The 15,369-nt window shown below is 32.5% G+C and overlaps 1 protein-coding gene across 2 annotated transcripts in view; it reads right to left on the bottom strand.

Annotated features, from left to right (window-relative positions):
- LOC114132383 (uncharacterized) overlaps nucleotides 1-9,040 on the bottom strand; it is a 27,416-nt gene extending 18,376 nt beyond the window's left edge. Inside the window, exons 1-2 of one of the 2 annotated variants that reach the window (XM_050204697.1) lie at nucleotides 8,682-9,040; nucleotides 2,632-2,894 (exon numbers count right to left, since the gene is read on the bottom strand). In XM_050204697.1, coding sequence (XP_050060654.1) covers nucleotides 2,632-2,830 — 199 coding nt within the window. In that variant the 5' untranslated portion in view covers nucleotides 2,831-2,894; nucleotides 8,682-9,040. The remainder of the gene's footprint in view (nucleotides 1-2,631; nucleotides 2,895-8,681) is intronic. The other variant, XM_050204696.1, reaches the window with a different exon arrangement.
- Between the last annotated feature and the right edge of the window lie 6,329 nt (nucleotides 9,041-15,369).

The raw sequence follows: 15,369 nt of genomic DNA on the forward strand, positions 1-15,369 counted from the left end.
CAGCTGAGGGTTGTGCTGACATCTAATAGCTTATATACTCTGGTTTATACATAATATAATATATATATGTATGGCTACACATCTACACGAGATATATATATATACAGAGTGTGGCATTGCCGACTGACGAGTTTTGATAGGCTATAAATAACGAACAGTAAAACTTAGAAAACAATTTTTTTTTATTAAAATCAGTATTCAATCTTATTTTTAAAAATTACTTTTTGGAAATTATATCTTCAATATATGGTAGCTGTCTGCAGCGTCAGTACATTGTTGCATTCAGATCTCTAATACGATTTTCGGTACTGTCTCCAGATTTAAACATGTGTGATTTTTTCTTTTGAGACTACCTTAAGAATAAGGTTTTTAGACATTGTCCACATACCATAGAAGAAATTAAACAGAAAATCATCGAGGAAGTTGAGACCTACCCATCGAAACGTACCGAAAATGAGAGCTTTAGAGATCGACTATATAACAATGTATTGATGCTGACGGCCGCCATATTAGAGATATAATTTCCAAAAAATAATTTTAAAAAATAACATTGAATACTGATTTTAATAAAAAAATTTTTCTATAATTTTACTGTTTTTATTTATAGACCATCAAAACTCGTCAGTCGATTCTGCCGCACTCTGTATAATTATGTATACAATATAATAGGTATAGGTATGCGCAAACACGTTTTATTTATACGGTTCAGTTATAGGTTTTTAACATTAAAATATGTAATTACATCATTTAATTATTTTTTTTTTTAGGACACTTCATGTCGTTTTTGATACTTTAATGTCGAGTATACAATAGGTATATAATATGCGTATAATTTATTTAAATATTTGCATTAAGTTCGAGTATAAAATTCACGCAATCCGGAATTTCTAAACGGTGAACAGTTACGGTGTGGTGAAGTCTAAATAGGTTTTAATTTATTTGTTAATATTTTTTCCAGCCAACTATGCGCTGTAGAACAATAACTTTATATAATATTTATATACATATTGTAAATGTGTGTACGCGGTAGGCGCGCTGCAGGGCCCGAGAATAATAACGACGCAATTTGTTCCTTTCATGCGACGCGCTTATGTACCTGCATAATTATTGTTCACGTGTACGTTGCGATGATCGCACAATTACACGGATATTATTGTCTCCGCGTGTGCAGAGCACATTCGTATAAATTTTAAATAAAGGTCTGGAATAAATTTATTTGGCATATTATAAAAACAATTCTGTCACGGTATACCGACCACGTGAGCTTTTATTTTTCATTCGTAAATTGTCTCGCGTCGGCACGATCGTCACGTGTGCGCGTGTATTAAAATATGATAATACTTATATATTTACTCGAAGGGTAAATTTGAAAGTCTATAGAAAAACGTATATTTTTATATAGCCTGCCCCTTCGAAAGTGGCACGTACGCATTCGTTTCGTCAAGCCTTGCAATCGTATACATTATACGTGCGGCCCGAACGGAGTCCCATTCATATTATATATTATTATTATTATGGATGCGTGTATTATGTTACGCCCTGCTTACTATAAAGCTTGCATTTTTGTAGGAGGGTCGTGTTTAGCGGATCTGAAGAAGTCGTCCGTGTAAAAGTACGTGTATATGGGGAGCTATACACCCCCACACTACTATAAAATATAGGGACTTAAATAATATGTTATAATTATTAATGCATAATGATACGCATGGCGTGCGGCCGTGTACAGGTCTGCACAAAATAATAATAAATGTTTTATCAGGCCTAATTAAATTTCGGATTATAATGATAGAATACCAAAAAAATATACGAAATTACTGTTGTACGTTTATAAATCGTATACACTCGATATTATATATTATAGTATATCTATTACTACCTATGTGTAATTATGTAATTATAATATAATATACAATATAATAATATCGTCTTGATCCCCTTTTGCTTCCTTATAATCCTATCTACGCTTTCATCGGTCCGATGATGTTGTATATAATATTTATAGGGTATTAAACGCAGTTTGCATAGATATGCTAATTAATAATTATTATCGTTTTGGATTCTCCTCCTCCCACTCTTTCTATCTCTCTCTCTCTCTCACACACACACACACACATACACACATACTATCCCACCCCAATTAGAATGTCTCTATGTTCTACAATCTACAGAGGTTTGTTTAACTTTTTGGCATTGCGTATATTATAGTGCCTTCTGACTCATCCTGAACCCTCGTGTTAATTTGGGTTCATTGTCGTTATTGCAGTGTGCCGGATAACTGTATTATACATACGTATACACAGTTATATACAGCTGCAGATCTTATATATAGTATTTAAAGTTAAGCTGTAGGTCATAAGAACTTCTAAATGGCCCACAATTATAGTTACCTGCAGGCGCATAACGAGGTGACTAAAATTAAGGTAGTTCATATATTATATACTATAATTGTCGTAATATTATTATTTTAGTTGGACCTAATAAGTAAAAAAAAAATTTTTTTTGACACTTCTTTTGTTATTATACTCTCGAAGTCAATAGGATAATTCGGAAAAGGAAGCTAAGATTTAATTTTAAAAACACGTGTATCTTAACACGTCTAGACTATAATAACGATGCGTGGTCGTGACCTACCAGTGCAGGACGGCGGTTCGTCCGACCTGTCGGGACAGTCGTACTTTCCGTCGCAGAATTCGTCCAGCTGAATGCATCCGCCAGTTGACTTGCACATGAATTCGGATATGCGACAGGACAGCGTCGGCATGACGACGGTCCAGTTGATCAATAGCGTGACCATCAGCCAGCTTATTACAGCCACCGCGTAAGTCGTCATAACTATTGCTGTTGCAAGTGCTGATAGTGATGACTACGATGACACCGTGATGTGCTAAAAGTATCTGCAAAAAAATAAAGCCATGTAAGTACGAATAGACATAAAAGCGGTATCGCCAACTGTACATAATATTGGGGTGAAGTTTAAAATTTTAATTTGTTTGAAGATAACAGTAGAACGCACCAGTGGTAGAGACTGGACAATTAAGTAGAGTAGAAAAATTAACGTTGACCTATATAGGTAAACGCTAGAACGGAATCCGCGCATGCGAACACTATATAGGTATACGTAGGTACAAAAATAATATATGAAGGGTCCAATACAACAACCAGATAACTTCATTTTCATGCATTTTTCAGGAAGGAGTAAAAACTGTTTTAATGAAAAAATTAATTTTAAAGCATATTTATGTTTGTACTATTTATTTTTTAATTATTTGTTGAATCATATGAAATATGATATTAACCTTAATAAAAGTTCCTTCAGACTCAATAATAATTATTGAAAGTTAATCTGTAGTTATCTGGAGTTGTTTGGTTGTTGCTCAAAGTATATCATGTTTCTTGAAGTATATAAGTTCAAAAATCAATTAAAAATAAGGATTGAAAAAAACTAAGTTTATTGCACAAAAATGTATGATTTAGTGAAACAACCAAACAGCTTCGGAGTTGTTAATTTGTTGTATACATAAATTCGTTATCAGACAACTCTATTTTTACTTATATAATATTGTTTATTAAATAACGGAGAAGTACGTTTGTTCAGGGGTGGATATCAGGAAATCGTGATTTTCCCGGTGGGCCATTGTTCGTGCCAAATTATGGGGCCCCCAGTTAAAACATGGTATTTTATGTTTCAAATGTTATTACTTATTAATAGAGCTAGGATTTTAAAGCATAATAGGCAACTCAAAAAGCACACGATTGTTTTAAAAAAGCATTACCAAAAATTAACTAGTTATAAAAATGAATACATTTTTTTTTTTTAAATAAATTTATAAAAAATTAACTACTGTGTATTTCTCTTTAATTATCAGTAGTGAAACTGACTTTATTGTCCAATAGAATATTTAACATTTAACATAGAAAACCAACTCTCTACATCCACTGAAGTGATCGGTGTATACTTCATACAAGAGGTTTCAAATTACAACACTATTAATCTTAAATTTCGAAATGGTCGATATCGATGTTAAAGGCAAACTGATCGTATAGGTACTGCAAGTTATATTATGTAGATCGACAATCTATACGTTTAATGCATTTATTAAACAATCCGATAACGAAAACAAAATAAACATTTAGTTCGCATTCTGGGTTTTTACGTTTCTTATTAATTCAATTTTTTATTATAACTATAGTAGCATAATAAACATATGAAAATTCTACAGCTGAAATAACTGAAAAAAGCAAAAATAAATCAGTTGATTTAGATTCAGAATGACGTGAAACGAACTTATATGTATAAAAATTAGATTTCTATCTCATATCATATAAAAAAAATAAGCATATGCTTTAAAATCCGAGCCCTACTTATTGATAATAATAATATCGAACTACATACAATTTGGAAACAGTTTATTTTATTGGTACCTATTTGGTATGTATATAATTATTAATTAATAATGAAATAAATAGGTACTTATGCGTTTACGGCTTTACGTTAATAATACATGAAATTGTAGTACGTTTTCTATAATATGTTATGTACATTATCTATATTATGGATAAAGATAATGAATATAATATATTATTTATACTATCATTATTCATTATTATAATGATGTCGTAATATCGTATATTTTTAGAGTATGATTATGGTAACTGGTAAGGAAGTGAGAATACCGTCGATTACAAAAACCTAAGTATGTAAAAAATTATTCAATTGTTGATTGTTACTAGATCATTTAGAAAGCTTAATTATGTTAATGAATAATATGAATATTAAAAAATTAATGTTAGCTAAAATCAACATTAATGATATTATTGATAAATGTGATGCTTAAAGTGATCCATAAAAAAAATAATAATGTATTATATGATTGAATACTTTTATAAAAAAATAATAATAATATGAGAGTAAGAATATACACTTGTTTTATAAATGCATTCCGGGTGAAACGAGCAAAAAAATGTTGGGCCCTTAAATTTAATTCTCGGGAACATAAAATAGCCCTATTTTTATCATAATATTAATGACTAAAACGATTCGCTCATAAATAGAGTTGTCTGATTGTTGCATTGGATCCTTTATATTCAGTTTTGCGCCATGTTGGTCAATGACTCTTTTTCGGACTGGTGTTTTGAAAAATGATTATCGCGGTATTGTAAGTTGTAACACTGCAGAGACACGCGATTACAACGATTAATTCTTAACGGGTGGGTATATTTTGGTTTAATTGATTTGCTACAAATCGCTGCAATCGATTTCTTTCACGGGTTTTTGTTAAAAGTATACACGAGCAAAGTCGAAACAAAAATACTGCGTACACTTTTTGAAAACTTTTGATTTAATATAAAAACAAATTTAAAAACCATCGGTTTTTATTTCATATCCTACCGCCGCAGGCTCGCAAGCCTTATATTTATTATTATAATACACAGGTGTCAAAAACGCGTTTGTCATCTTGACAAAAGGCAGTCATTATTATTATTGTAGTTGTTATTGACGTTATATAGTACAATACCGCTGCGGGAAATTGTGAACCGGGAAACTCGCACCCGGAGTCACGCTTTTCCTCACCATTCCCTCAGCGGCATACACGTATCGCAATATACGCACAGCAGCGTTAATATTTAATACAATGTCATACAAAGCTATATTATCGTGCGTCGGTGTACAATATATAATAATATATATACAACAATAATAATAACTCATTACTGTTATATTATACAGAGTGATTCACCAAGCATGCTGCTCATCTCTATTATTTCCCTTAAATAATGCACTTATTCAAAGTATGATTTTTGCAAATTTTAAGTATTTGAATACTGAAGAACGATCTCTTGAAATAATAAGATTTTTTATCATTTAAAGAGTTTTTTTTCCATCGAGAATCCCGACTTTTTCCAGTAAATCGTTACAATAAGACGATTTTATTTGTTAAATTCCTATTTTAATTTATGTATCTCTATAGAAATTTGAACGAGTAGTTTTACAGAGTTACAATTTAACTCGGCATCCTGCGAATAATTATAATAACAATAATAAAAATAGGATTATGGGTTTGAAAAAGCCGAGTGGCTATATATAGGTATGTATAATAATATAATGATTTAGACAGCTTTAGTGACTAGTTAACGGTTTATCCGTAATTTTCCTAGGACACTCGTCCTTAAACGATATAATTTAAATAACTAAAAAAACGGTCGTCGAAAAAGTGTATTGAAAAATTCCAAAAAGTCCGAATAAAAATCCTCCCTCGATCAAACGCAACAATGTGCAGGGGATTGATATTATAATATACGCTCGGCGAATCGTCCTGTATGTGTATACTCGAATTTCGGGGTTAACGCGGAATATGCGTATGTATCGTATTCGTACCTAACGTATTGTATGATAAAAGCTCGGCGGACAATGAGGCGCCCTGCAGGGTCGCTGTGTGCGTATATATATATATATATAATTTATAGGAATTCGGTGCAGTCGGTGGCGGCGCGCGGGTCGGACTCGGGCGATGATGACGCCGTGCCGCACATGACATCGCGGGCCGGGGGTGGAAAGCGATTGTAAATCGGCTGTTCCCCCTCCCCCCCCCCAAAAAAGACGATTTCAGCGAGACGAGAAAGCGACACATGTTTGTTCACACACACTCACACGCGGTTGTGTTATTATCGCAGCGTATATATAGGAATGCGTGGGTGCGCGTGTTTTTGCGTGCTCGTGTGTGTGCGGGTGAGAGAGAGACGGAGAGAGAGTTACGATCCACGACACTACTACTCTTTGTGCGCGTAAATTCACGCCACCCGTCCCGCACGAGCTTTTGACCCACATTTATTCCGCGGGCGCGCTCGGCTCGTCGCCCCCCCGCGCGTACGCATAGGCCCCACGGCGTGCGATATACACGCGAAACCACCCTGCTCGTCCGCCCCGAACTCGCGTGTTTGCGACGACGAAAATCTGCCGACTGTTCGCGCGTCATCCCTCGGCGACTGCGGTCCTCCGTCAGCCGTCGTCCGACGACCCGTCGCCGCCCGCCCGCACTCGCGGTCGTCGTTGTCGTTATACAATATATTATTATATACGATACTCGTGCTCAAACGTTACGACGTTATTATTTATTATAATATTATTATATACGACCGTATACATAGCGCTGCAAACTGCAGACGTGCAATATTTATGCGTAATAATATAATATTTTATACATATATTACTGCGATAATGCCTACATAACAATGACAATAACACAATTGTATCGAAAATTTTGTGCCGCTAAAAGCGAGTGCACGCGTAGGCGTTGTTTTCCCGTTTACCCGGTCGTGTTTCAATATATTATAATATTAGCGATTTAAAGTAGAATCGCGGACCGTGTATATTTTATCATTATTTAATATGACGGCGGCTGCGTGTTACAACCATCTCCGGTCGTCGATAAATTATTTCCGATAAAACGATAATGTCACTACGCGTAATATTTTACTGCCCATATAATATAGAAACACGAGCGACCGCGGGCGCATAATTACAAACCGCTGGCGGCCGTCGGAGTAAATCGCATTATGTTTCAGTAATTATTATTGTATTGTTGCGGCCGTCGTCGCGGTAAAGCTCTCCGACCGATTTCCGCCAAATCAGATAACGGTGTTGTGTCATTCGCTGCCACGCTGCTGTTGTATTATAATCGCATTCGAGATCGAGGGCGGTCCGATTTTACAGCCTCTCGTCGTCGTCGGTTCATTTAATCCTATTTAATAATAACACGCGATCGAAAATAGAAAAACCGGCTTAAGCTCGCACACTGCGGCAGTATACGCGACAACAACGTAATAATAATAATACCTAATTATAATATGTTTGTATACAGAGATAATATTATTATGATTATAACAACCCCGTGCGCGACTGTGGTGAACGAACACGCCGCTTATACCGAGTTTTCCCGGCGGTACGATTTATATAGGTATCTCATCGGTATACGGGGACGGAGGCGGACGGGAGATGCTCGGTTTTAGACGACGTGATACCACCATGATACCGCATTACCGCACGCTCCCGCAAACGCACACGTTCGCCGCAATTGCCGGTACTCGTACAATATAATGTACAATCTATTCTATTGTCGGGCGAAACGATATAATATTATGTAACGAACCAATATTATATACGCGCACATACATAATATAATATTATACCGCTCGAAATACGTTGTGCCGAAATACGCCTATAGGTAATTTAACCAGAGCTTTAAACGCTGTCGTGCGGTATACGATCATTTTACTGTATAATAGGTAGTATTATTAAGCGTACGCTATATTATACGGCGTATCGCGCTCAGACGTATTTCGCGTACATCCCCCGTATATATAGGACCGCCACGAGCTATCGAACATAGTATAATATTCCTCTCTATACAGCGTGAATACGACCGCGACGATTTCATTTTTTCGCACGTGGGTCGTGGGTTATAGACGAGGTTATTTAAAAAAAAATTAATTTATACTGCATTTTTGATCGTGCGCGTGAACCTATCAATTCGGGTCAACGACGACAATATATACATTGAAACGGGCACGCGGCGTGCAGCTCGTAAACCGCGGCAATTATATCATATTTTAACGATATCGTACCGTGTACCAGGTATACACCTGTACCTACCCACCTACATATGCGCATTATATATACGTACGTGACGTACTCGGCCGCGGTGCAGATGTTCGACTGTACAATATACGAACCGTAATTATTATTGTATTGTAACCGCTGCGGAGGACCAGCGACGGCGAGGCAGGGCCCATATGCGCCCTCCGATCCAACCTCGGCAGCTAACGGCGGCGGTCGGACGCTCGTAGTCCGTGGCGGCGGCACATGCGGTCGCGACGCGGGCCCCGGCCTAGGGCGCCGATTTCGAACATGACGATGACGGGGCTGGGTGCGGCGCACGTGTGACGGTCACGGATCGAATGGCACTGCTGCCGGTGCTGGTGCCGGCACGGTAGCGGCGGTCGACTCGTGGGGATTTTCCGCGGCGCGACCTGGGAAAAACGACACGACCGTTTGCGCGCGCCCGACGCCGTATTTTCGATCCCGTCCGACGCCGCCGCCGCCGCCGCCGACGCCACCGCCGCGCCTATTTACCGCACACGGCCTCGTTGAAACCTCTCTAGATATTTCTCAGTCGAATCATCGTCATCACCGTCATCGTCGTCGTCATCACCATCATCATCGTCATCGACCGCCCACACGCGCAATATAATGTGTATTATACCTACGACGTATTATAATCTTAATATAGGTGTATAATGTCAAGGGTATTATTACATGTACCTATTAAAAATATTATTTTTTTTTTCTTTGTGGTGAAAAATCACACAAGCCGTGTTATATAGATGTCATACTTTATTTTTTACCGTAAATTGTTATCCGCAGCAGCTCTTTTTCAAAACCGAAATCTCTGTAGGCTATATTATTATCTCTCTCACCTGTACTACAGGACGTAGTATTACAGCACATTGGATTTCTTGAATTCCTGACACTCTATTTATTAGGTGTGCAATATAACGTTGCAGCTAAGTGATAATCATTTTTTTCCTCCGACTTCAGTAAAGGTATTACACTCTGTATCGAGAGGGGGGGGGGACTAAACTTATTTTGATAAAGATCTATATACTGAAAATAGAACAATATATTATTTCTTTTGAGGAATCATAAAAATACATACATAACTACTATTATTGTCATCAGTGGTCGTTGAAATATTTTAGGAGGGGGCTACTAAATGCTTAAAACGAATACAAATTAATCAGATATACCAGGGATGGTCAATTATTATTATTATTTATTTATTTTAATAAAGATCTACTGCATTATATTTTATTTTATCGTTATCTTTCACTGTACATTTAAAACGCATCAAACGCTCTGTTTTGATAAATTAATCACTATTAAAGTGGTACTTTAGTATCTCAGAATATGTTTTAGATTCTTGAGTGAAACGAGTAATACGCATTTATTGTAGATGATTTTTATTATATTTTTCCGTGACTGGTTTTTACGAGTGAAAAGAATCCTCAAAAAGTTTTACGTAGCCTTATCCGAAATCGAAACTATATAAGAGATATACTTTTAAGTTTCTTAACATGCATAAAATAATATGAAAAAAATACCGACGACTGTCGACAATTTTTGAATGAATGAATGTCAACAGGCGTGTAGTTTTGACCGGATTCCGCTCAAAACGTTTTTTTGAACATTACAATTTACTATATTCCGAATATAATATCCCAACAAACCACCAAATAATGAATGCACGCAGAGGGCCGCAGGAGACAGTTCTGGCTTTTTTTTATTCTGTAACATATACTTATAAGTTATATTTAACAGTATTTTAAAATATAAATTAACAAAATAAAACGCTTACTCATAACAGAAAAAAACCCTATGCAATAAAAAACAATATAATATACGGTTAATGGATTTTTTTTTTTTTTATATCTCTTTGACGTATTATAATAAAAGTTTGTATATTATACGACAAGTATCTATTGTCACGTTAAAATAATAAAATGCACGAGTCTATACGATACAAACATATAGATATTACACATGTATAGCGTGAGTTCACTAAGCATATGTTGATTGCTCTTTTATTTTTTTTTAATGCTAAAATATTATTCAAAATTTGATTTTTGATATTTTTAAATATACTAAAAATCAATACTTTAAAGGTTTTAAGATTTTTTTTTACTACCTTTAAAGTGTCCAGTGGATAATACAAAATTTTATTCTTTAAATGAAAACTTATTTTTTCGACTATAAATTGTTTAAAAAACATTTTTGCTAAACATCACGACATATCAAAATCAAAATTTGAACTAATAGTTTTTGAATTATTAAACTTATAGTGTACTATAAGCATAATAGTTCCGTTAAAATAAGTTTGGAAAATATGGGGGCTATATAATAATGGACGCTATGGCTATTTGAAAGTTTTAATAATTAATATATTAAATTTATTAACACCTAATTTGAATAAATGGCCCGAGTATAATAAATATCCTATATATTTTTATATTTTTATAAAATGATTTTTAAAGACTATTTTCTAGTATTAACATTATAAAAACTGAAAAACTACCTACTAATTTGAATAAGTATATCAAAATTTAAAAAAAATATTAAATGCACAAACACAAATTTGTTTCAGTATAGGATATTCATTAAATTTACTGTAAAAAATGTAAAATTTAAAAACAATTGTAAAGTAACAGTGTATATTCAAAAAAATTAATGAATTTTTATTAAAAAAAACCAAACATGATTTTGGTGAATAAAACAATAATTTTGTATACATATGTATATAATATACATTATACACAAGTGTCAGTGGAAATTTTGGTGGTTTTGTAAACGTACGACGTATATTGATATATATATATAATCTTGTCAATCGCATCGAAGTTTGTCGGATTTCTACTGGATTAGGTTATTACCTTGCGTCTTTTATCTACACATCTACACACCACACACGAACACACACATATATTTATAATATATTATATCACTCGGCGTTCGCGAACGTGAGTAATAATAATACGAATCGTCACGGAATCGTTCGGGGAAAACGATCACGGTTGTTCACGAGATTTCGGTATACATGCATTTATATAGATTTATTAGCAGAGAGCCCGAGCGATCTGTTTGTAAATTTTTTTTTCTCTCTCTCATTTTGTATGCAGGTATATTCGTATTCGTATTGTACTCGTAATATGCCCGACCGGTATATCGATCGAGAGAGAGCTAATAAAATGTATTAATATGTAACAACGAATTAAAGCCCGCCCATATATGTATACAACCGGTATAGATTTATATATTATATATATATATATTTATATGTGCATATAAAGTACACACAATATGTAAAGTTTTCATCGAGACGTCCGTACACATACATACTGCATATACATGCACATAATAATATATATTATGCGTTTAGAGAGGTTGGTGGCGTCTTTCCGCGGAATATCCTTCAATTCGTTCATATCGGTCATGGTATATGTATAAGTATGTGTGTGTGTGTGTGTGTGTGTATAATATATAATATGTATAGTGTGTATAGTTCAAACGCGCGTGGGGTACTATAGGGTTGCTATTGAGAGTTTACATTTCTATACGAATAAACGTTTTCGTCCCGTATTTTAAATATATTCTATTCCTATTTTCAGAATTAATCTATATATACTCTTACCCAGCAGACGCGCGCACACAAACACGAACATGTATACATAAAATACAAACATTTGCAAATTTCTGTATACCCGTGTATATATATATAAAGTATTATGTATGATATACTAGGTATATGATAAAGTAATTTATTTTGTTAATATTTTGATGTTCATGTAAATGAAATGACGAATTGATGATTTAATACACCCATCATAACTATTTAAGACCGTTCAAGACTTTTAAAGTTTAGAAAATTACGTATTTATTGTTAAGTACCTACTTACCTACTCGCATAGTCAAGAAAATGCATTATTTAATATATAATTTGATTTCTTGTGTACTACCTATACGTGGAAAGTGGAAATGACTGATTTTGGCAAAGGAACTTTTTGTACTACAAATCAAACTTGGCATCTGCATCATTAACACCATTTTGTGATTCGTAATTTTTATAAAATTCTAAAAGTTTTAAATACTATGACTTTTCTGCTTGATTAGAAGTATTTCCAATTAGTAGGAGGCATTTAAAACTTTTAATGATATATATTATATCCTACGGCCTACGCACGAAAACGTTTATATTATATTATTTTCAAAAGAATCCAAATATAAAATAAAAACATCATAAATATAATATTACCTATTCTTCATTTTCAACGGCAACATTACATTGATTGATTTGAATTTTTGTTAATCTAAATGTAGTATTTAATTATTATTTCTAACGTTTCTAACATAATAACGTCGGATCTAAGTGTAGTGTATTTTATAGATCAATTGCTATATGTTCACTTGAATTACAAACAGGAATGCTGAATAGTTAAGTAATTTTTTCTTTTGACTTCAGAAGTACTTAAGTCTAAGAGGCTTATAAAATACAATAAAATAAAAATAAATACAAGATTAATAATGTATAGGTATGTATAGATAATGAATATAAAGTAAAACAATTATGTAAGCCCGCCAAAACATAATCAATAGTATACAGACATACATCGTGTTTCATCATGATTGTCCCTTAAGTAGGTATCTTTTTTTAATTATTCCTGTACTTAAATTGTTTGATTTACCTAAAATCAAAATAAAAAAAATTCAATAATATTTTATATATTAAGGTATTAAATTATGTAATAAATTTGTGTAAATACTTTTAATTTCAAATTACTAATAATTATTACTACATTATATGTATCCATATATATAAATAATAAAGTTTGATCAGAGACAGAATAGCGGTCCGATATATGTGTTACAGTTAGTGTGTTGAATCAGTTAGTTTATGAAATAACTAGGTAATTTATAAAATAACTAAAGTTTGTAGATAATGTATATAATTTATACTTTAACTAGTTATTTTATACATTCCCTGGCATCACTTCGTTAATGTCTCAAATTGTAAATAACAAAATATCATGATAAATAAATATAGTTCCAACATTTTCAACTATTTAATATAACATATTAAATCAGATAAGATTGATGTCTTTTTTGTCGGTACCTACCCGCAATGTACGTTTATCGTGTTACCTATTATAAGATTATCGTTTATCGTGTTATTATAAGATTTTCGTTGTTAATATTTGGTACATGTATTATTGTATTATCTATACAGGTTTAAAGTTTAGTAATAGTTTTACGTTTACACGTGTTCGCTGTTGGTTCGTCTGTCTTTATATTATTATTTTAAGTATTAATTATATTGTTCACGATGAATTCAAATGAATTAGATTTAAAGAAAGAAAAGTTTAATACAAGTGTTCAAAATCGTTCATTAAAACCAAACAGTGCAGTTTTAACAAAGGAAAAATATGCAAGTTTGATGATAGACGTGAAAAATATGAAAAGAAAAAAGAAATCATAATTAACATTTTAATGTATTTTATACTTTAACGGATATCAAACTGAAATTGTATAGAATAACTAGATAGTCTATGAAATAACTAGTTTAAGTACAGTTTTCATGTATTATTTCATACTTTAACTAACATTTGTAGGTAATTCATGAACTACCTAGTTATTTCATAAAATAACGGAATTCAACATTTTAGCTGTAACATATGCACTAAGAATGGTTGCTACTGTTAATATCTACTTGAAAATATTAATTAATATCATTATTTTTGTATTTATTTCAATAAAATATGTCAACTTATAAGTAAAAAAAAATAAAATGTAAATGAGTTAATTAAAAATATCTATATCGTTTATCATACCATACGTATCAAAAATTAAATCAACTCATTTGAATACTCAGTTTAGATTATATAGTTACCTAGTTTATAATACTAAAATAAATAACAAATAAACATATATCTGAAACAAAATTACTATATAGGTTTAATAATGCAAAGTTAATATTTATAAAATATCTATAAACTTAAAAATATTTAATTTATACTTAATATATCTTAATTCTTCGAATCGATAATAAAGTAATACTATAATACCTATTATATGCTCCACTGTAGATAAAAATAATAAAATTCTGCAAAAAAAAAAATTAATGTAATATTTATTAACAAGGAGTATTGCTATAAAATTTAAATGAACTATTTTACATTGATTTGTTGGTTAAACAAATAACAACATTTTTTTACGATGAATTAAAATATTTAATAAAAATAATAGGTACGTATTACAAATCGTTAAAACAAAAAATGTTCAATTTATAGTACATACATAATGATACTATAATTACTTACAAATTACAACTATAAACCACCAGAACTTGCTGTGAATAAAAATCAATAGATATATTTACACGAATCTACAACATTACAACAACAACTTTACTACAATAACAACGAAAAACGAAAACTGTACAAACGAGCTCTTAATTTCAATGCACGAAGCTGTGAATTGAAGAACTGTAACGAACAAAACGAAACTAATTAAAACTTATCTTACAGTGCATGTGATTTTGATACATAATATATAATATTATTATACGATACACCATGCTATTTCGTTTTATTTCAAATTCAGAAAATTAAATTCGTAAAAGCAAATATAGGTGGAACTTCGGTGATTTCAAAAATATATATAAAAAACTATACATACTCACATACTACATAGTACATATATGACGATAATTAAATAAAAATAAAAATTGAAGCTTTCTTTTTTATAATTATTATTTTATGACC

This window comes from Aphis gossypii, chromosome 3, assembly GCF_020184175.1.
Source record: "Aphis gossypii isolate Hap1 chromosome 3, ASM2018417v2, whole genome shotgun sequence".
Classification (NCBI taxonomy): domain Eukaryota; kingdom Metazoa; phylum Arthropoda; class Insecta; order Hemiptera; family Aphididae; genus Aphis; species Aphis gossypii.